Genomic DNA, 23,785 nt, shown 5'->3' with positions numbered 1-23,785 from the left:
ACAAGGATATTTCCTGGAGGATGGGTTGTCTAAGTCTCTTTCTTGGTCACCACCCACATTTTTGTTGGCGAGGGGGTTCCAGTCTGTAGTGGTGCCAAAAGGCAGCCAGAGAATGAGTTTTGCAGAAAAACACTACAGAGGGAAGTCTGGAAGAAGACAGAAGATTAAATGTGGAGAGAGATGCCTTTAGGATCCCTCAGCGAAACACCACAGAGACATTATTCACACTAGGAGAGGTGCCAGAGGCGAAGCTCTCCAGAAGTGGGGCTACAGCCCACACACCCTTGGAAGTGGAAGACAAGCAGCATACCACAAAGATCATAGAATCACAGAACGGTTCGGGTTGGAAAGGACCTTAAGATCATCCAGTTCCAATCCCCCTGCCATGGGCAGGGACACCTCACACTAAACCTCACCACCTCTTCTGCCCCAGGTCTGACTCTCTGATTCGGTGTTTTAATAGGAAATTCAGATTATGTATTCTGCAGTAATTTGTATCTACAAATTCTACAGCTGGACCCCAAAAAGATGCTGAGTTTTCAACCTCTACCATTTCCCATCCCTACCCACAGTAGAAAACTACTAAGAATACAGGAGGTACATTTCAGTAAACAGTAACAAAAGCTGACTTGCATTGAAGTAACATGCACAGTAGACAAAAAATTACAATGGTTTTGGGGATGGTTGCTCTTCCCCAAAAATGGTCCTATCTGGCTGTTCCCTCTATGGCTATGGTTCACCTACGTGTACAGACCTATTGCAAAAATCTCTAGTAACACTGTAGAAGGGCCTCACATCCTTCTTAATACTGCTATCTCCATGCTGAGAAATTCCACAGCAGCCTGTGGACCATACCCTAAGGCATGGAGGCAATGCCAGCGCATCCATATAAGACTGTGCAACCAGAGAAGTAGTTATCCCCCATCCCACAGACAGAGGAAACAAAGGCACGGAACAACAAAGGGATTTGCTCATTCCAATGCAAAAAAGGCAATAGGAGCTGAGATTACCTTCCAAATCGTAACATCCTTCACAAGATGAAGGAAAGGTTTTTGTCCTTATATAAAGGGCTGTTTTTCTTTGCTTTAACAGCAGAACAAGGAAATCCCAACCACATGCTTTTATCTAACTATGCTGTAGGAGATCAAACAGGGCTCCAAACCATGAACATAATAGAAATCTCTTGGGGACTGATCCTGCCCCATCCAAATGGGCTCAGCCTTGCTCCGAGCAGCGCAGAGCAGGTGTGGACACTAAAGAATTGTGTGAAGCACCACAGGATGCCATGGGGCTGGACATTGAAAAATGATGTTGCTTTTGTTGGGAGGAAGTCCAAGTGACTTGGTGACCTCTAACTGCTGGTGTCCTACATTAAGTTATTTCAGTGCAGGGTTTAAATTCATTTGCCTTTCCATTTAATAAAGCCAATCAAATTTGGAAATCTAGCACCAATTTAAAAATATTCCTTTCTTTGGTCAGCACCTTTATTAAGGGGCAATTAATAGGCAATAATCCTGGGAAGGCTGGCAGCATGAAAGCCAAAACCCCACCACCAAACCTAAACAAAAAGCCTTGCAAAACCCCTGCGTACTCTCTGACCAGCTTGAAACGTGCATAAAATCAAAGGCAGAAGAAAAAAGGGCCCTGTGCTGGGTACAGCACTTTGAATCTCACTCTTTGAAAAGTTAATGCTTGTGCAGATTTAATGGGGGGGGGGGGGGGAAGGAAAATGAAGACGGGGTAAGCTTTCGTTGGCCACCCATCAGAAAAGCCGAGGGAGCAGGAGGGGAAGAGGCATTTCTGTAGTGACCCACCCATGCATCTCATCTTCCCAGCCCAACCTTCACCTTTGCACTGAATTAAACACCATTAGGGGCTTTTCCTTCTCTTTTTTCTATGTTTAGTTTTGATGGAGGTTGGGGTTGTTTTTTTACCTCCCCACTAAATCTTTCTTCTTTCAGCCCTGCAGGTCAGCAGGATGTTGCTGGCTATCTCAACCAAGCCATGGTAATTTCTCACAAGCACTCTGTAATGTGTTTGGCTGCTGGTGTCCAGGCCCTTAGGTGTGTTTTTAAGGTTTCAGTAGATTAGATATCCAGCTTCATAAGCGAAAAAGATCATTAAATGATATGGCAGGGCTGAGCTGGGGATCTAATTCCTCATTCAAGACACGCTTTGTAAATATTTGGGTACCTCCAAGAGATGGGTTTTCTATTTGAAATCCTTAGTGGCTGATCTTAGGTACATATAAACCTAACTCAATTTACAATCACAGAATCATAGAATGGTTTGGGTTGGAAAGCACCTTAAGATCATCTACCTCCAATCACTATTTGTACATATTTTAAAATGCATAAAAGCTAGATTAGCCTATGGGAGGCTTTTATTAGGGCTTTAGAAGTTGGCTTCCCCATATTATAGAGAAGAATTACAGCACTGCAGATCAGCCCTGGAAGTGAACAGCTCTCAATGCCAGTTGACATTACACACACACATATATATATATATATACATATATATATATATATATGTATATACACACACACAGATATAATTGAACAGCACAAAGAATAGAAGTATATCCCCATTTCCATCATATAAGGCCAAATCACAAGGCCTGATCCTGCACTAACATCAACAAAATCGGTGGCTGAAGGAGTTTGGTCAACCAAAAAATAATCTCAACAGGCCTGACCCACAGCCCAGTGGCAGCCAAAAGAAGGATCCCACTGCAGCCTGGATTGGGCCACTCTGTTGGGATTCTTAAAGGTCTTGAAAGCATCAGCTATGTGCCTCCTTCCCAGTGTTTTTCACTGAATCTGGATACTTGAAGCCTATGCATTCACAGGGGACAGCTAGGCTAACATCAGAAATACAGAGTACCATCAGCTCTTATTTTATTACCTTCATAATCTTAATTGTTCTTCACCTTGGTTCCAGCAGTCCAGAAGACTGCTCTGTGCATCTGCCTGTATTTTGGAAACACATCCAATATCTCTGTTTGCAAAACAGATTCCCATTCAACTCTATTACAGTTCCACTAGTCTCAGCTACACAAGACCCATGAGGATAGAAGATTCTCCAAACACACAAACAAACCCCAGACTTTACTGCAGAACAGGTACCTGCTTTAAACTACTGAAGAACCCACAAACAAGGATTGGCATATAGTGCATTTCTCTGTTTTGACCTGTTTGGAAAAGCCCTAGAACACAATGGGTTGATTTCCACAAAAAAACCTTAAGACACAGCTCATTTTCTACTTGCTGTAGGTTCTCCCATGTAACCCACACTAACCTATGCATCTCATTCTGTCTCTGGTCTCCTTACCCTCACGAATGTGGTATTTTGGTTCACTTGATTAGGAGTTTCATTTTAGCCTAATCTTAGCAAAATCAACATAAACCTCACCACTTTTAGGCCCACCAGCTGCTAGTGGGCTCCAGGTTCATTTTGACCTGGATGGTATTTTCTTTTGGAGGGTTTATTTTTTACTAAGAACTGGTTATTCAGGAACGCTGAGCAAAATGCTAGCACAATAGCAAACAAGAAGAAAGCCAAGAATATTCATTTTCTATATACATAACACTATAACACTGATGACCCCAAGCTGAAGAGGTATTTGAGAGGTGCCTCTAAAAGGAACCAACAATGATGGCAGGAATGACAGGTATCTGCTGCCCAAACCCATCATCCAGTGGCATACCCATCCTTTGCAGTAAATACAGCCCTGTGCAACCTAAAGCATTCCTTATTGACCCAACCATCCTGGGGGAATATCATTATAGAAAGGCTCTTGGTCACAGATACTTGAAACCAAATGTCAAATTATTCTCACGTACTGAAAACTCCTCTGCATTCAAAACCTCAGCAGAAACGCTTCCTCGTGTGCTGGAGCGCAATGTGCCAGCTCCACGCTCCAAGAGCTCCAGATGAACAGAAGTGTTGCCATTGGTTTTGATGGGTAAAATACTGCTTTTAGAGAGTATCTCTTACCTATTTGCAGAGGTAAACACCACCTAAAAAGGAAGAAAGAGGAGAAGGGAATGCTAAGAAGTTGGTTAAGTTGTTCCTCCTGGGAGCTTGGCATGAGTAGATGTATTAAAAGAGCTTTATATTAAAGTGCACATATACCTTTAACACCTAAAAAGTGCATTAATAAGAACAAAAGGTCTTATCCAAGCCACAATACCTAGATGCACATGAAATTCTGCCTTTGTGGGGTAAGGCAGATTTAAGCCAGACTGGCTGACCAGCAGAACTTGGAGAGGGTGAACATAAAAGACATTATCACCAGCAATCCAGAGCCAACACAATGGAAACACAGCCATCATTTCACATTGTCTACACCGAGGAATAAAGTGCAGCACACTGTGAAAACCCAAAGTGTCAGCATCTTACGAGGCACCTCTACACATCTTCTGAGACACCTCTATACATCCAAGTGCTTTGGAAGGTCTCATAGATACAAAAAGTCTGACCTAGAATGATCCAGCTCGAATAAAGGGAAGAGGGGGAAAACAAGATTGAAAATGTTCCTGTGAACTCTGCAATACTGAAGGCAAACAGATCGTGTGAAAAAACAAACTGTGGCAACTATTATGTTTCCAATTACAAATAGAGCGGACACGGATTAAACTGCCGGTCAGCAGGGTTTGGAATAAGCCCTGCTTCACCACAACTCCTCAAGCTCTGCCTTCGAGGAAGGGCTCGGACCACTGCCCAGCCCCAGGAACACTCATGCTGTGGGAAAGGGGCACGATACCCTGTCTCCTTGGGAGAAATCTAGGAGCTTCCTTCCAAACTGATGTAAGGGTGAGCAGAGTTGTTGCTCCTCTTCATCCACATCATCCCACTGGCATACACTAGTTGTGTGAACCCTGATAATTCGCCCTTATAACAACTCTGCTCCACTCCATCAACTTCTATTCGAAAGGAAAGTTCCATGGGCCATAGATATTGCTTTAATATATAACATATCAGGAAGAGATTCCATATCTTGGCTTGCTGCCCCTGAACACCACCACGTATAAACCCTGGCTCCTTCTCTTTGCACAGCCACACCAGACCCTAAGAAGAACGACTGGAAATACATAGACCTGCAGCCAACCTGATACGGTCGACAGAATTACCTTGATTATTGTTAAATCAATCAAGGTGCAAAGCTTTTGGAGCAAAACTAAAGCCAGTTAACCTGGCCAACATCAGGCCTCTTCAGAAACATACAGCTGCTGAACTTCCCAAGCTTCCTCTCCCCCTTCCCAGAGCATCCCAGCCAGGCACTGCAGCTGTAATTAAGCACGTTTTGGGGTGCAACTGCCCCTGGGCAGGAGGCGGCAGAGCCCATGTCTGCAGCACTAAAGGCTGCCGTGAGTAGCTTTCTGACCCAGTTCTGTCAATGTACCTATTGTAAATGCAAAATCCTTCTTCAGATTTGAAGCAGCAGCCACCTGCACAAATACGGCTGGGTTATAACTCTGTAACCGAATACAAGCACTGGAAGCTTAAAAAGTTTGTAGTCCAAAAGGCACTTCTGACCTCTTCCTTAAAAGTTCACTAATCACTTTTAATTCATAATTTATATCCTCTTAATATACTTGCTTTATATAATACCCCCCTTTTCTTCCCCCCTCCCTCTTCTCCTTTCTTTTTTCTGGAAGTTCCCCAGGAGAAAATGGTATTACACAACTCCCTTGATTAACTGGAAATGAAACTTTTCCCCCTCGGTAGTCGAGATTTGGTAGAGTTTCCAGGATATAATGCATCGTACACAGTGCTGAAAGGCAAAAAAAATGTGTGCAGAGGTGGAAATGATCCAAAGGGCCTGCAAGCGATGGGAGTTTGATCTCAGTACTTCCTAAAGCAGAGCTTAAGGGAATAGGCTTTGCCTATTCACTGACGGGTTAAAAAGATGTAATATTATCTCTTTTCTCCCTCCTTAAGATCACCCAGTTCCAAACCCCCTGCCCACAGGCAGGGACACCTTCCATTAGAGCGGGTTGCTCCAAACCCTGTCCAACCTGGCCTTGAACATTGCCATGGATGGGGCAGCCACAAGTTCTTTGGACAACCTGTGCCAGTGTCCCATCACTCTCACAGTAAAGAGTTTCTCCCTAAGCTTCCTATGTTTAAGTCTGAACCTGTGGTTTTTGAGGACAGCATGGTTCCATGCTGCACACCATTTCAGACTCCAGGATGCTTTTAGCCCCTTTAAGAAACTTCATATTCTGCAAGTCCAGCTGATGCAGCAGTGTCATAGCATCATCTAAAATATCACCACCCTCTTCTGCAAGCACAGGGCCACTACTGGCACAAGGGCCAGCCACATTGGGCATGTCCACCTTGTCAAAGCCCCTTTCCCACACACAGCCCAAACCTGCGTTTTGCAGCCAGATGACATCCCATAGCCCCATTTCCTTAGGACATGGTATAAACCAGGGTGCATCCACATGGCACAGGCAATGGTCGGGTCTCTATTCATACTGGTTCAAGGGACACAACATGTCCTGTGCTTTTTAAACCCCCAAAAGGGGAACTCCTGGTTTCCCTTTCCAGCTCCCCTGTAACAACGCTGTGCCCTGCTGTCAAGGAACATGTGAATAAATGGAAGAAAAAAGGTTAAAGCATCCCAAGGGAATAGCAGTCCCTTTTTCATTATTGCAGTTAATTTTGACAAAGGCTCTTCTGTCCCCATAGCCTCCCCCCATGTTTTTTTGGAAGGGCTTTGTGCCAAGTTGCATTATCCCTCTTCACCATGGTACTGCCATGAAGCCCGCCTGGTATGTTTGCCTAAAAATCACAGGTTTTCATGGAAATTGTTTTTAATCTCAACAACAACTCCCTTTGTCACCTCAGACATGAAAAGAGGAAGAGAAGAGCTCAAGCTCAAATCCCAGCCCAGCAACAAAGCATCCGTGGAAAAGCTCCACAACCTTCCAAATCCAACAGCATGAAAACCTCCAAACCCCTTTTACTACTTCCCTCCTAACACCAATGCATCCACAGACCCATGTGATGCATTGCAGCCCACTTTGCACAACCTCCATCTTAAAACACTTTGAGGCTTGGGAAAAAGCCCATACCATCAGTGGGGTTGTTTTGAAGGGGTTTTTAAATGGGAATAGTTTCTTTTCTTGCAGCTCATCATGGCAACCAGAGCCTGCTGGCTCCTGTCAGCGAGGCAGGAGCTCAGCAGCTCGTAGGGGGGTGTCCTCTATTTCCAGCCTATTTACTGCCCTGTTGAGAAAGGCGCCTATAGATGCTCTAGTTCTCAGATGGGAGTTTGGAGAGGGACTCAGTTATTCAACAAACCAACCCTTTCTAAACGCTGTCAAAGGAGTGATTTGATGCCTTTCAGTGCTTACTATACAAAACGCTGAAAGACCAGCGCACTTCAAAAGCTGCAGAAGCGGAGCTGGAGTTTGGCAGGAGTTCATTAGCTGCCTGTGTCCTTCTGTGTGTGGCTTGTAATTACATGCAGACTCGATGCCAAATCCTCATCTACCGAGGGGTACCAATTAACGTGCTGCTGGATGATTCACAGGTAGCTAATGTCAAGATTTATACAACCGGCGCGCCAAAGCATCCCATGCTTGATTATTATATATTTTTTAAGCTGGAGAGGTTTTTATTCCTCTTTTCAAGTCATTGTACAAGCAAGGTTTTGGCAGCAGAATTGGGATTGTCCAGCCTGTTCCCAGGCCACACACCAGTGGTAGTGATCCTGCTGTCACTATGCAGCAGCATCTACAAGGAGGCACGCATCCCTTTGTGCATGAAGCAAGGGCTTAGCAAGTTCTGCTGTTTTTTCCCTTTGTATAAAGCAGACTTTTCTGCTCCGAGGAGAAAAACTCTAACACCAAAGTACAATTTGCACTCCATACTTGCTTTCCTGCTGCTTGCACCCTCTTACTCCTATAGGTAGTTAAACAATAACAGCAAGAGCTAAACAGCAGCGGAAGAAGGTGAGGAAGCAGGTACCCAAAAAGGATAATTCACCTTTGGGAGAGAAAAGCTATGTCTCCTGATTACAGGAGTTATTAGATCCTCAGACAAAAAAAAATAAACCCACCTCTTCTTCTCTTACTTGAAGCCTGTATCCCTTTGCAGCCAGTTGGCTCCCAATGCAGCCCTTGGCAATTAAAACCTTGGGAAGTTAAACACAACGGCATGGAAGTGAGCCTTTTGTCTTCCTGCTTTTTCATTCTTCTCCTCTGTTTGATCCCCAGACAGATTTCTTAAGCTACAGGGAAACCATGGGCCCAGTGGAGCATCTTGGCACTGACTTGGAGCAGACCTCCAAGCACACTGGTTTGCCACCACTGCTGGTTTTCCCATGGAGAACAGGAATCCTAGTCCCCATTTCCTTCTTCTGCTTGACTTTCTACCTTCCAAAACCAAGGTGAACACACTGAACTTCTCCCCACAGCATCTCGGTGGCCTCCTGTCCCCAGACACACCATGAAACGAATGCCAAACAAGATGGACATGAGTTCAGATTTACTTGATAATCCTGGGCAGAAACAAGACTGTAAACAGGGGCAGCAAGAGGAAAATTACAGTAATGGTCAGCCTTGATGTAACACTGCTCCCGAAACTACCAGCCAGACAACTACGCACCCAATCATGGCTTTGGATGCTCTACGGAAATACATATAACAACCAGAGACCCCCATCAGCAGTAATTTGATGGCTTTTGCTCCTCCTTTGCTTTTGCCACACAGCTAGTTTCAATGTCAGTTTTTCTGACACCCATGTCTCCCACTCTCCCCCCTCTAGATACCCCCACCATTTGAATACATTTTCTGTTCTCCATAGGAGAAGCAGTTTCTCCATCGCTCTTTGCTCCCATACCATTGCAAAACGCCTTCAGCCCTGGGGGGGGGGGGGGGGAACTCACTGCCAGAAGGACTGCAAGCACAACCCAGTGCTCCCACCACTTTATCCTTCTAATAAACCTATCACTGCATTTGACACAATACAGGGCTTGTCCAGCCATGTAAGCTTGCTTGCTTATCAGGAGAATTTTTTAATCAACTAGAAGGGAAAACATGGCCTGACATTTTATTGCTTCCTTGCGCTTTGCTGTCAGATGTCTCGGTTTCTTTCAATTTGTACTCTTGCTAATCTCTTTAACCAGGAATCAGTGGAAACCTCAAGTCTTTCATGCCCAGCACCTTCTCCTGGGTAATTTGGAGGCAGGACGGGCAGAGGAGTGTAGGGGCAGCATGGGGGTAGCTCACAATGGAGTGGGAGAAGAAGGCACCAAGCTCTCAGACTCGGTGCAGGTTCTGGGACACAGTTTTGTCCCGGCCACAATTACAAAACAACAAACAACGTCTGTGGGGAAGGGTCATAAGAAGTTCAGCTTTCCTCTATTAAAACCATCTGGTGCCTATAAAAAACCCCAACTGGTTGGTTGGGATGGTTGGTAGCACCTCCTCCCTGCTTGGTTCTTCCAGGTATTTCTTGGAGGTGCCACCACAGGGGACAGAGCTGCTGCGAGGGGCCTGGTGGACACGCACCCCTTCTTTGTGAAGAAGGTCCCCCACCACCCATCTCGTTTCACATCTCCTTATCCAAACCGGACCCTTCTTTATGAGGTGCTTGTCACCTCAGCAACACAGGCTCCTACCATAGTACCCCCTGTGAGAGGGCTGTGCTTTCTAAAGCAAATAAAACATCCCTGCGAGGCCAGTGTGGGACCCAGCAAAGGGTTTCTCCATACTGGAGACACTGACGGGTCCCTCTCCAGGACCAACAGCAAGAAGCATGGCCAAACCTGCAGGGGATGGGAACCTTTACTAAAAGAAAACCAAAACAAAACAGCCTAAACCTCCCCTTTGTTTCCAACAGGAATAAAAGGAGGGGAGAGGGGTAAGAGAGAGAAAAGAGAGGAGCTTTTCCAGCCAGTTCCCTAGCCTGTAACACAAAACCATGCTGTGCTGGGAAACCTTACACCACGCAGCATCCAGCTCATGTACTCCTGCTCCGCTCGCTGCCTCCCGGATGCTTCCCCAAGCCCAAACTGCCCTTGAGAGAAGCCAAGCCTCAGCCTCTGCTGAAAAGCCTCTTTGTTTGGATTCCCTTTCCAAATCAGCGTATCCTGAGATTGAACTCCCTTCCACCCCTCTGCAGGGCTTTTTAATGTTCAGATGCCTTTGGCAGCAGCCAGATTCGCCAGCAGGTTTGCGGTCCTGTAATAGCATTCAAAACCTCGGTGCTGGGGCACGTACAGTGCTAGGGACTTTCTTCACTTGAAGAAGAGAGGGGAGGAAGAAAAAGGATCGCAGAATTACTTCAAATGATCCATTAATTGTGAATTGGGAACAGAGGAGCTAAGTGCTCCTTAATTAAACAACAGCTTTAATCAGCCTTCAGTAGTCTACATTAAGGCACAGCAGTGAGCTGTAGGGGCACTACTTTTCCTCTCTTAAACTGGAATCATTGGAAGAAAACTAGACAAGTCACCAGAGAAACCCAGGCAGAGGGTCTGGTCCATACATGCACCACCAAGAGGGCTTGACTCCAACTGTTGCCATGAGCTTTCCATACAGCCTCAAGCACCATCACTCATTGTACCCAGAAATGAAATGCATTTCCCTGCGCTGCCCACTCTGTCTGCAAGCTCAGGGGCACAAGCCCATCATATATCCATACAGCCTCTGGCATGCAATGTAGTGCTCCCATCTCCATTAGGGTTTGCAAGCATCCCCAAATCCTGCAATCCCACAAATGGCAGGACATATGGTACTCCCATGGCAGGACTTCTGGTCTAGCAAAGCCCCAGCTGAGACCCACAAGTAGTACCAAGGGAGTATAGTTACCACTTAGAGTAAAACACAGTACCTCTTGTAGCAAGGGACTGTAATGGGAACATCAGCCCTTGCTCCAAACACCAAAGGGAAAATCAACCCTCTTCTCCAAAACCAGCCTCAGGCCTAGGACTCGAAGCAGTTTCACTGGGGAAAAGTTGCTTTTCACTTGCAGTTAGTGTCAGCCTCAGCATTACATCCTTCTCTGTGAAAGCAAAACTCTGAGCACTTGAGCAGGTGGATTTTCAGACTGTGGACTCCATCCTGTGTTCATAAAGCAATACCCACTCTTGCAGACAACTTCAGCAAGAGCAAACACAAAGTCCCTGTTGCAGCATCCACAATCCAGACGCATCCCAAACTATCCCGCTTGTCTGGCTGTTTTAAACACACTGCATCCCTATACCCTGCAGTAGCTCTTGGAGCTGTAGGCACTGGAAATCTTTGGGCCCATGCACATGGTGATTTATCAAAATGGGCTCTCTCTAAAACCCTGTTTGACTTTTCCATGGGTTTTACATCTGACAAAGGTTCATACCAGCTCATTCAGAAAAATAAATGCCACAAAACTTCTCCTTTAAGGAGAAAAAAAAAACCCAACAAAGCAAAAAACCACCCAACCCTCACAGCCCAATGCTTTAGAAATGCTTCCACATGCTAATCAGCCTCCTATTCAGTTCCAGGCTGAATAGGACTCCAACAATGACAAAGAAATACGCTGAACCTATTCCACATTTCATCCCCTTCGCTCAAAATGTTGCTGTTACCTTGGTTTTCAGCCTCTCTGTGGGAGCTGCAGCAGAATGACAGCTGCATGCTAAAGCTGCGGGGATGGTCAAGAAATGAGGAGTGCTAGACTTGGAATATATGGAGCCAAGATTATGGGGGAAAATATGGAATTCTGTGATGATTTAAGTCACTGATGCTGCAAATTCTGATAAAAATAAATGTGAAAAAAAACATGACATAAAACCCAAGGCCTCTACTGAAAACAGCTTCTTGTGGTCAAGCAGCAAAGCGAGGTTTTACTTAGCTTGGCAAGTATGAGTAGGCTAAAGCCCCTTGCTTTGAGAATTAGCCATTTGTGTGATGTATTATCAACGGGCAGCTGGATTAATGCATCCTTCCCCACATATCCTTCACCAGAAAAACTTCAGCTCTTAATTTGGGAACTGATGAGCCAGCTCCTGCTGCAATGGATGAGCTGAGGTTGTTTCCCTCTTCTGCAGAACACAGAAGCATGGGAATGGAGCCATCCGGGGAAGCTTTCACAGGAATCAAGGTGGGAAGCTCCAGGACAGGCGCACGCATGTCCTAGGGACATGGTTTGGCCCAAGCCCTGGATGGCGCAGGCTTCTCCTCCACACTTGCACATCGAGGATCTGATTTCAAAGGACACCTTGGGAGGCTGGCGATGGCCTGGCAGAGGCACTGAAGTTTGCAGCTTCACTGAAGTTGCTCAGAATTAGAGGTACCTCAATAGCTCTGAAAGCCTCATTGGGAAATGTGGGTGCATCTGTACGGGAAATGCCACCTTCAAAGCGTGCCCTCACCTTCACCGGGCTCCGTATCCCTGCCCACACATGGAGGTGATGCCCCTGCAGCCTCCTTAAATTAGGAATTCCCAGAGGCACAAACCTCCCCTGTGACATGCCTAAGCAGGACCAGGGGCAGCAGGGCTTAAATCCTGCCCCAGGACTCTGGGGCTTTGGCTGGGCTGCAACCAGGAGAAGGGAGAAGTGAGAAGCAGCTCCCCAAAAAGCAAGGGCCATCTGATCAGTGATCAAAGAGCAGCTTCAGAAACCTGCTAACACCAAACTGACTCACAGCTATCAACTTCAAAGGAGTTTTGCTGCCTGCCATCAGCTTACCATCCCTCCAAAATTACTCTGCGAGCATCACTCAGAACATGAATGCACCCAGTGTTCAATAACCAGACCTGCTTATCAGCACCTTGCCACACTCTTTTCAACTCTCCCTTGGGAAACTAACACTTTAAAGACTGGTGGGCTTTGCAGAAAAGTCTTGGAAGCCCTCAAAATGCTTGAGGTGCAGGACTGGTTGCCACATCCACTGGGCTGCTACAAAGACCAAAGACCTTTCTGTCAACATTGGTGGGAATGATAACCAGGGCTTGGGGTGCTCACTCCAGCAGCCTCAACCTGAGCCTTGCAGCCAGGCTTAAAGAAAGGTCCATCACACCACCCCAAAACACAGGTCATAAATAACTTGCTGAGCACCAAGGTGACAGGAAACCCAGCACCCGTTTGGCACACTGGCTTTCAAATTCAGCAGCTGGCCACCTTAGCTTTGCATAAGCGCGTGCTGAATTAGCAGCAACGCAATCAATACCTGCGTGCAACGGTTGTCTCCAGTACATGCTTGACCAGACCCAGAGGAACCGCTATAAAAGCTTCCAAAAGGACTGTCATTCTCACTAATTTACAGTAAAAGCAGGTGAAAGCTAATTGCAGGATGCCATGCAGCTTCTCACCTCCTTCGCACAGCGGCAGAGGGCTACAACCCTGGCACTGCTGGGAGAAGCAAGCTCTCAGAGGGAGCATCATTTGTTTCAAGAGGGATGGCTGCCCAAAACCACCGACCAGCAACTTTCACTTTTCCTGTTTAAACCCACAAGAGGAAGAACCACGCTGCTCCCGGCTCCTCCGACCAGGAAGGGTGAAGCGGCTCCAAGAGGAGCAGCCTGCTGCTTGCAAACTCCCAAAGCTGTGAAGGACACCTCCACATCACAGCTACCTTTGGTGTTCAGGGCAAGGTCTGGGTCAGCCCAGCAATGGCATTCCAGCCTCAATTTGCTGTGTCTTTCAGGCACCACAGAATAAGCCCACTGGTATGTTTCATTAGAATGGTTGGAGGCATCTCCCAAGCTTCTCCTTGCTATGGTCAACACAGCTTTCATGACTTCCTGTACAAGGGATGAAATATTATGGGAAAGTACTAAAGGATTATGCACACTTTCCATTGATTCAGTGTCACCACCGTTGCAGACCAACTGCAGCTTCATTTGGGCTTTGGCTAGCTGCCCCAGCCCAGCCCTTTAGCTCCTAACTGAGAGCACCATGTGCTCAGATAAGACAAGCTCATATATGGATGCAAGCTACAAGCAATGCTGGAACAAGAACACACAGCACAAAGAGCACAGGGCATCAGAAGCTCTGGAGTTAAATTACATGTTCTGCTTATAACGTTGACTGGATGTGCAGAGTCGGTTTTCAACCCTCTGTCTTCAAAACATCCAATGCATGTGAAAAACAAGCCCACTTATGTGACCAACTTGAAAGGACAGAGGTGACAGGAATTTCTGACACTTGGAAATCCACCAGGACAAACCTAGTTTTCAAACTCAAATACATTGTCTTGGTAATAGACTGAAGTTTTCCAAGGGTTTCATCAAAAGCCATATGAAAACAAGTCAAATTCCTCTTTTTTGGTAATGTTCTGCCTCCTCGGGTCTAACTTGAGGAGCAGCTTTTGTGGATCTTGATCCCACCGTTACAACTAAGCCATCATGTGCAGCTAAAAGGCAAGAAGGGATTCTCAAGCATGACTTCCCAACAGCTGCTCCAACACCCCCCTGTATACAGATACCCGACCCATGCCTAACAGTTTTCCATCTGCTAAAATTATGGAGCAGGTAGTGCTTCTCCAAAGCAGATGTCATGGGAGACAGCAAAATGGGCATAGATGGAGTGGCTTTGAAAGCGATACGAATGTCCTTCAGAGAAATGGGCCATGTTGATCCATGAGGAGATATGACAGACAAGGCAGCCTCTTCCCAACTTCTATTGGGACCTCTCCCCCAACCAGCTGAGGTATCTGCAAAGCCAAACTGAAGGCACGTACACAGCAGTGCAGTCTGCAGCACTGTGTTAGCAAGGGGGGAAGCACAGAGCGATGCTACAACTACCCGACAGGAGGATGGTGCTGGGAGGAGGCTGGCCTCTTTTCTTGAGTAACAAGAGACAGGACAAGAGGAAACAGCTTCAAACTGCACCAGTGAAGGTTTAGACTGGATGTTCGGAACGATTCCTTCCCCAAAGGGTGCTCAGGCATTGGAACAGGCTGCCCAGGGCAGTGCTGGAGTCACTGTCCCTGCAAGTGTTCACACACCGTGTAGGCAAAGCCCTCAGTGCCATGGGTTAGTAGTGGTGGCCTTGGCAGTGCTGGGGAACAGTTTGACTTGAGGAGCTTAAAGGCTTTTTCCAACCTTGTTGGTGCTATGATTCTATGACTTATCCTCTGCTACACCAAAGGTCTCATGGCTCTGCCAGACCAATCAGTGAAAAAATATAATAATCATTAAGTACATTCATAAAACTGACTTCAGGCTTTCTAATTACAGAATAAATGCTGGTTTACTTTAATTCACCCCTATTTTTTTTTTTGAGGCTTTAGTCACTTGATTTTCATTTTCCAAGCCTTTTTTTTTCCTTTTTAAATATAAAACCTGACCCATCAAAACAACCCCAACACAACTGCAGAAGCCAGGGCCCTGAGACAGAACAGAAAGAAAGAAGGAAATAATAAATGACAGCACTCATACTACAACCCCAGCTGGCATCCTGCTGACCAGGAGAGAAAGATGCATCTGAGGAGGGCGTTTTTCCCTGTTTCCTACCCCAGCCCTGGGAAACAGCTCCCCAGGGATCCATGAGGCCAGAGGAAGCCGCCGTTCTCAGTGCCGGCTGCGTGGATGCTGGGATAGGAGGGTTTGGAGGCTGCTGCCTTTCCCCACTCTGCTTTCAACAGGCATGCCCTTGTTTGAGGCACAGGCAGACCGGGCAACCACAACGGTCCCTTCTGGATTACCACGGATGAAGCAGGAGCATTGTATGAATGAAACAGAGAGGATGGAGTCTGCACTGCCAGAGCAAGCTATGGAGCAGAGCTGGGGCTTCCCCTCCATCCCCTTTTTAAAGTCATTTCAGACAGAGATAGAGGCATGCAGACACCCTACCTTAGATACAGGCACTAAAGAAGAGCCCTGGTTTGCAAGCTGGGTTTCCCAGCTGTGGTATGCAAACCATCCTTGGGCGGTATATGGAGGCACAGGCATCTGGAGGATATACTGTCAGCCTGTATCTAGACAAACAAAGTCAGGCATGCATATTAAATTGAGATTTAAAGGGTATAAAAATAATCTGTTTGATCTGGGAGCGATGTTTATATCATTTTCTGTGCTCACTACAAACAGACAATTAAAAGCAAAATGTCATCTACTCTAATTGTGATTCTCATCTCTCGCCTGTCTCAGCAGCAGGTACACAGGATTCAAAGCACTTCTGGCCATGAAGCAGTTGCACTTAATTCTGCTTTCCTGAAGACACATCTGCAGGCTGGCCAAATTCCACCAACTCGGGAAAGCCAGCAGATTTATACCCCTGAGGACTCAGTCTGCCATGGGTACAGCATTTCCTTGTTCGGCAATTAACACCTCAACTGTAATTGTCATTAATAACCTGCTCTTGATAGGTTTTTCTGTTTTCATAAAGCAAACACACACAGAAAAAGTGCATTTTAAACACCCCCAAAATATTTCTCTCTCTCCTTCCAGCCATCTTTGGCTCCTTTGGTCTTTCAAGGGAGGAGTAAAACTAAGGATTGGTATCATGCTTAGATGCTGACTGTTGCTTTAATAAGAAGCTTTTCAAGGCTCAGAAAACCTCCTTTACTCCCGGGTTGCAGTGGGGTACAATGCACAACCCATGCCAAGATGCCACCTCTGCAAACCTGCCTTTGCCAAAGCACTTCCACACCCGTCATCCCCAAGACGGTCCCTCCTGCCTCGTAGGGAGCTCATTGCCTCTGTGAGATCCTACAGGTATTAAGTGATGCATAAACATGAACAACCAAACCCCATCTAGGGATGGATGCTCAAAACAAGATGATGACTCTCCACCCACACAGCTTCTTGTGTGTGGTATGGACTCGGTCCTTCCCAACATGGAGAAGACACAGCATGGAGAAGACAACACCAAGGCGCTGGGATTGCCTGGCTGGTTTAGTACAGTCAGACCTTGTTGTCTCTTGATGAAAATAATAAATGCTTGGGTCAGCAGTTTCTTCAGGAGCACATAGAAAGATGTTACTTACATGACAAGTGAGCCCTGCACGGCGTGGTAGTCTGAAAAGTAAAATAAAACACAACCCCAACCCAAAGCAAAATTGCTTAGCTCATCAAAGTCAATGTTACAGCATCTAAATAACTCTAACCTCACCCCTCATCTTTAATTCCTCCCACTCCTTACACTTAAAGGACAATCCCAGGCCTGTTTATGTCGATTTTCATGATGCAGTGACAGGGTCCCAACAGATCTCAAACCCCTTTTGCTTCTGAAAGGCGAACGATGACACAATTCTCTACACAGAAGAGGAAAGTCAAGAGTAATCTAAACTGTTAGCCCAAATTATAAGATTATATCCCCACTTACACAAACATGGCAAGGTCCTGCTAGTGTAAATATTTACTTTCAAAGTTCATTTTAGCATCAAGCTTGCTACAGAAGAGGAGATACCAAATTTGTGAGGGAGCTGAAGAGATACTAAGGTTGTAAGAGGCCTATCCATCTGTTGCTTCAAAACCTTCCAAAGGCAGTAAAACTTGCACTGCACGCATTAACCGGGATTGACAGAAGAGAGAAAATTAAATTAGAGAGAGAAAATAAGACAGGCAGTAAATTATATGCAGTTTACATCTCACCAGTCTGAAACATATGCTCCCATAAACCCCATTTCCACGAGCCTAGGAAGCAGGTATGCCAGATGAGATCCCTCTATTTTATAGCACAAGCAGGGCTTTTTGGTAGCTGTTCTACCTGCACAAGCTGCACAAATACAAGCTACCGAAGACCCTCATCTGCTCTATCAGCCTTGCTGACACAGTCTTCCCCTCTTTCAAGTTTAAACGCTCGACTTGGTGCTTGTCAGCAGAGCACAGGTGGCTGCTCAGTTTGCAGAACATGGGGATTCCCTGCTAAGGGATAAAAAAAAAGCAGGTCTAAGAGAAGAAAATTTAACCCTGGATGCTACATCTGTAAGACCAGGCTCCAAAACATCCCACCTCAAGGGTCAGGGCAGAAGGCTTCTCCTCACTGGCCCATATCTCCTGGAGAAAAGGGGTGGCTGGCTGCAGCAGCTCCTTGCAGTGCTGCATCTGGACAGCAGAATCCCACAGCACCAGGGAAAGCTTCACTGTAGGACTTGCTCCAGCCAGTCCCCCCCCAGTAACAACTCTATGCACTGGGCAGAAAGTGCAAGAAACTCCTGGCAAAGGGATAGGGCTGCAGCTGGGCTGAAGATGATCAGATGAAAGTAAAGCAAGGTCCTCCTGTCAAACCTCTTACTTTGATGCTCAGACAGTTCTCCCCATCTCTCCAACATGAAGATGCCAACTGGTTTAGCAGGGACAAATTCAGGCCCTCCAGCTGAGCTCCTCAATCACATTTTCAGATGTGCCACAGTGACCAGCAAGACAGGGACAGGGCAGCAGGGATTCTTCCACACGACCAAGATTGCCTGCGGCCCTAACAATTTCAGGAAGCATCTTCTAATGCTCTAAACAGAGTCCTCCTGAGAGGAGGAAGCAGATGGAGAAAGTTATTTTCCCCCCTCGGATGACCTGCTTTAATAAATGCACACTCAGTTCTTTTCTGCCTCTATTTCCGAGTTAAGCACTGACATGAAACGGCTGGGAAGTTCACAGTGTTGGTGATGAAACCTCTTGTTCATGTAAGAAACCAGAGATTTGTCTGGGCCAAGTGCACTCGTTATGGGAGTGGGTTATTGGAAAATATTCAGCTCGCTGCCAACCCAGCCCAAGTTTGAAATGCAGGAGAAATGTGGGGTCTTGTTCAATCCATCAGCCTACTCCACCAGCAATGTACTTCTGCCAATGACTTGACAACTTTGCTTCTCATGATTACGAAGGAAGATACAGATCTTCCCCTTATGCATTTACTATCAAGATAACCACTGTACTTAATCAAGAAAGACAAAAGTGGCTCTTTCTGACAACTCACACCAAATTAAAGCTGAAGGAAGCTCTTGATAGCTCTGCTTTACTTATTCTAACTCCCTTAGATGTTTATGGTAATTGTCTTCTGGATAATTTGTTTAAATCTGAATGTAAACAAAGAAGGGTTTGTACACATCTACCACCTCGCAGAAAGCTGATGTGTGTCATTCCTGAATGATATTTTACCCATAGTTTATTCTTTTCATCACCCCCCCCCCCCCCCCCCCAGAAAACTGATTTAGGTCAGAATCAACAGCAGTACCTGCAGGAGAAGCCAACACAGCCTCACCTCTGCAAATCAAATGACTGGTTTGAATCTTTCCTAAAGTGTTCCTCAAATGAGAAAAACCCTTCTATTTCCCTGTTATTCTGAATGTCTTTGGGCAGCTGCTCAAGAGGCATAACTCAGTTTAACTGCACTGGAGGCCATTGGCCATGTGCCTGTATGCACCAGCAGAAGACCTCTACTGAGCAACTCCACCTTAACACAAGTCATCATACCCCATTCTGCTCCTCATTATCTTACACAGGATTCCGGGCTTTTTTACTGAACATATAAATACCCATCAACTTGTATGTATCCAACTTTCTCCTACACTTCAGTTACAGCACCTTTTTTTCTCCCCGCTTACAAAGTAGGGTTTTTTTCAAGGTCAGAAAAGAAGAAAATGGGAATCAAGTACTTGGAAACAATAAACTCTTAAGTCTCCCCTAGCAAAAGGTAGGGAGAAGAGCAAACCAAGCCTACTGTGAGTGGGGCAGCTGGCTTTCACAGCAACTCATGCCCAGTCATCTACCGACAGGTCCGATACTACTGGTCTGGGTGTATTTGAAAAGCCCATCCCCAAACACACATCATGGGCTATCCATCATATAATCACCTCCCTTACCACGTCCCACCCATACTCTTCACCTGCCAGTGATCAGCCAGATCTAAACTCTCCTTCAGCTGTTGAATTCCTGCTCTTGCATTTAAATGCTCCTCACACTAAAAAAAAAAACCCAACAAACCCCGAAACAAAAACAAAACCCTACAAGCAAACCAACTCTGGTGTTTACTTTCTGATTTCCACCTGTAGTAATGTGGAACAAAGCAACACTCACAGTTTTTGCTGTCTCACTTTATTCCCAGCTAACAATACCTTCTAGTGATGCTTGATAAGTTCTGTTTACTCAAACTATCACAAGTAGAATACCACATGCCAACTAACTGCTTTTTCATTTAGGACCCTTAAGTCTAAAGAAGGGGAAGAAAAACCCTTTACCCATTCAAATAACACTTACTCATGACAGAAACGCCTTAAGTTAAGAAAACTTGTGTAAATACAAGTTTAGAAGTTCTAACTCCTGAGAGTTGTTTTACTAGGAATCCAACCTTCTGTTTAAATAAGTGAGGTAACCCAAGCAAGTTATGTTTCTACTTATATTAGTTTCATATATGGGATATCAAGTATTCTTATTTTTTCCAGATACAAGATGAAGCTTTCTGCACTGGCCTCTCTTCTTGTGGGAATGTAAAGAGAAAACCATGCCTCCCTTCTTAATGTATTAGTGCCTAGTAATATACACCAGATGATCAATAAACGACATAAAAATTAAATCAAACTGACAGCCTTTAGAAAAAAATGGGCTCTAAGCAGAAACAATTGTTTTAAAGACTGTGGTGTCTGGAGTATTAAACTCACGTGCTGCTGTGTTATTAATCTCTTTGTTGGAAGCCAGTTGATTTCCCCTGCCTGTGTCTGTCAATTAAATATTCAGCATTGCAGCCACAATGGAACGGTTGATGTTTTGGCATGCAAAATCTTTTGGAGACAGCCTGTTGACAGTTTCCTTACATGTCAGACCATTCCCAAACGCCGAGCGGGCTAGCAAACCCAGACCTCTGCCAGGGACTACGGGATGCCCGAGACCTGGGACCAGGCACGCGAGAGAGGTAGACCTGACAGCCGAGCCATACAAAGTAACTAAAGCAGCAAGAGTTTCGCCTTTCCTCCCCCATTTTTAATGAAAACACCCAAGCTGTGCGCTTTGCCATGGAGCACTACCTCCACCTGGAGCTGGCCCTGCCGCTGGCCCTGCACCGGGGGTGCGGGCCCGGCTTGGGGGCTCTATGGGGGACCTGGAGCAGGGGGACATCCCCGAGCCCACAGTGCCCCCTGCGCACCGCCGGCGGCCGGGCTGAGCCCCGCCACCCGCCGGGTCAAGACGTGGGGGAGAAGCGCTAAATATAACAATAATAATCATTAAATCGGGGAGAGAGGGTGCTTGAGGGTGCTGGGGGTGCCCTGCTCCCCCCCCCCGCCGCCATCCCCGCTGTGACCCCCATAGGACGCGGTCCCCACCGCCCGGCTCCAGCGCTCCCCGGCCCAGCCCCGTCTCTCCCCGGCTCGGCTCGGCTCGGCCGGCGGCCCCGCTCCGCTTTTGTTTGGGAAGCGGCACGGCCGAGCTCTGCCCGCCCTCCCGCCGCGAAACCTCCCCAAAGTGGGAACCCGAAGGGCTGTAGGGGGGATAATGGAGGGGAGCGGAGGGGCGCGGAGCCCCGCGGAGCCCCCGCGACTGCTCACCCATGACGAGGCAGAGAAAGTCGAGGCAGATGAGCAGGGCTTTCTTGCTGCTGCTCTTGGCCGGGTTGTTGTTCAGCGCCGGGCTGCCCCCATTCTTGCTCTCCGGCGGGATCGCCTTATCGTACTTGTAGCTCTGCATTATCGGGGGCGAACGCCCGAGCCGTGCCGTGCCGAGCCAAGCCGGGCCGCGCAGCTCCGAGCCGGGCCGGGCCGGACTCACACGCGGTGCGCCGGGGAGGTGCTGCCGGAGCCGCTCCCGGCCTCTCCGGTGGGGCACGGGAGGCGAAAAGCAGGCGGGTCTTCCCTCAGAAAAAGCAATTGGAAGTAGCAAAACAAAACCAAAACAAGCACAAAACCACCAGCGAAGGAGGGAAGGGGGAGAGAGGGAGAAGTTTGCGGGTGTCCCAAGGCGGTGGAAAAGTCCTGGAGGAAAAGCCGGGGGGCGGGATGAAACAAAAAAAAAAAAGGAAATATATGTGTATCAAGAGCTCAGTACGCGGAGGGGGAAAAGGTGCGGAGCGAGGAGCCGAGTGGTGCTGACTCCCAAGGCAGGTGGGTTCTGCGCTGCTCCGCGCTTTTAGCGTTGCGCTGCGTTGGGGGCTCCCGCCGCGCCCGCCCCGGCCGCTCTGGGAGCCACCGGTTTGTTTCTGCACTTTTATTTCGCGAGGTCCTTTCCACCCCTTAGGAGGGGAAAAAAAAAAAAGAAAGAAAGAAGGGGAGGAGGGGGTAAAAAAGAACCCGTCACTTCGCCTCGGATGGTATATCCAAGTAAGCACAGCCCCTTTCCTGCAGCTGACATTTTACATAGATAATGAACTCCATATTTTTTTTTCCTGAGGGAAGTTAAAAAAAAAAAGGAAAAAAAAAAAATCAGGAACTAAAGTTTGGTTTGTTTTTGTTTTTTTTTTTTTTTCCCCTCGCAGACCAGAAGGAGGGAGCCTCTAGCGTTCACAAGGCAAAGAGAGGATTGCACGGGGGGAGGAGGAAAACAACCAGCCGGTTCCAAGGCTGCAGGGAGGACTCGGGAAGCTGGTAACGGTGTGAGGGGCAGAAAAGGAGTAATAAATAACGTGAAACGTTTTTCTCTTGGTTTTCCCCCTTGCCCTCCAGCTCTGTGCCAAGCGCTGAGACTTTTCCCGGCGTTGCAGTGCTCAAAGACCCCAATGGGGTGATTTTGGTAGGGTGGCATCCTGCCCTGTCTGGTCGGTGGTGAAGGATGGGGGTTGGCCATTAGTGGTACCCCCACCAAGCTGTAGCAGCTTTGCCCTCCCGCACCAGCAATACCAGCTTCAGCAAATGAACATAACGAGAGTGTCTGGAGTTTGGTGAGGGATTAGTACGTTGGTTAATCACCCCTTTGGTCTAATTAAAAGTCAGCAAGGAAGCCAACAATAGGTTTCCCAGGAAGTCTGGCTGGTGGGATGGTGATGCTAGCAGCTCAGCCTGGTGGGAAGAGTGTGTGCTACCCAAGGAGACTGCTCAGGACAGTATCTAACCACTTCTCCTCCTTTTTTTCCTGGTCTTGTATTTGACCTCAGCCTTCCATCTGTGTGCTGGCAAACCACCACCAGGCCAAATCCTGTGCCACAGCATATATCCTGCCACATCCCTTGTGTTTCCCTGCCTGCAGAGCAGGGGGCAGGCAGGACTCCCCCCAGCAAGGACAACTTCCCTGCTGTTTTTTGCATGGGGTATAACCCAAGCGCTAGAGATTACACCTCAGCAAGGACAGGTTTCCCAGGAATCTGTTTAGACACATACCTGGGCATATTTGGGCCAGGCTGAGAGGAAGAAAGCAAAGTGGCTGTTTTCATATTTTACTTTTGTATGTGTGGTGTAAGGGGAAAACAGACCTTGGACTTTCCTGCAGTTCTGTCATTACACCTTAGTGATGCGCTCAGGTGTCATCTCCCACCTTCATTTTGAGGAGATGGCTCTCTTTTGGCTGATATCACCCCATGGCACTGAGCACAAAGCCATCAGTTTGGGCTCAAATCGGCGCCCTGTGGTGATGGTCATGCACCAGGGGGTCCAAGCTTCCTGTGGAGAGCACATGTCAAGGTCTCTCCCTCTTCCCCCTGACTGCAGCAGAGGTGCGGGTGCCTCCTTTAGGCTCCTCGGATGCCTGAAGCGAGCGGAAAGAATCTTCACGTGGGAATTCTCCCCCAGCCGAGGGGCCAGCCCTGCGCCAGCTGCAGGCACGCTGCCCAGTACCCAGCTCCATGCTCTGCTGCGGGGCCTGGCATCCACCTTCCCTGCACCCTTCAGAGCCCAGCCCTTGCGAGAGGAGCCCTTGGCTTTCATCGGTTGGCCTCAGTCTCCCCTCAGCCCCAAATCTGCTGATTGAAAACAATCCCCACCGAAAGTCC

The 23,785-nt window shown here is 47.2% G+C and overlaps 1 protein-coding gene across 1 annotated transcript in view; it reads right to left on the bottom strand.

The window, feature by feature from the left end:
• The window catches only part of PLPP3 (phospholipid phosphatase 3), a 44,091-nt gene extending 21,999 nt beyond the window's left edge, over positions 1–22,092 (bottom strand). The window contains exon 1 of the mRNA XM_061451161.1: positions 21,417–22,092. Within this exon, the coding sequence (XP_061307145.1) occupies positions 21,417–21,555 (139 nt within the window). The 5' untranslated portion in view covers positions 21,556–22,092. The remainder of the gene's footprint in view (positions 1–21,416) is intronic.
• Positions 22,093–23,785: the final 1,693 nt, after the last annotated feature.

The sequence above is a fragment of the Pezoporus flaviventris genome, unplaced genomic scaffold, assembly GCF_033815535.1.
Source record: "Pezoporus flaviventris isolate CSIRO_AGI_PZ_B2104156 unplaced genomic scaffold, CSIRO_AGI_Pfla_v1 ptg000013l, whole genome shotgun sequence".
Lineage (NCBI taxonomy): Eukaryota > Metazoa > Chordata > Aves > Psittaciformes > Psittacidae > Pezoporus > Pezoporus flaviventris.
Note: the sequence above shows the minus strand (reverse complement) of the source record. Positions and strands in the feature narration are given on the sequence as shown.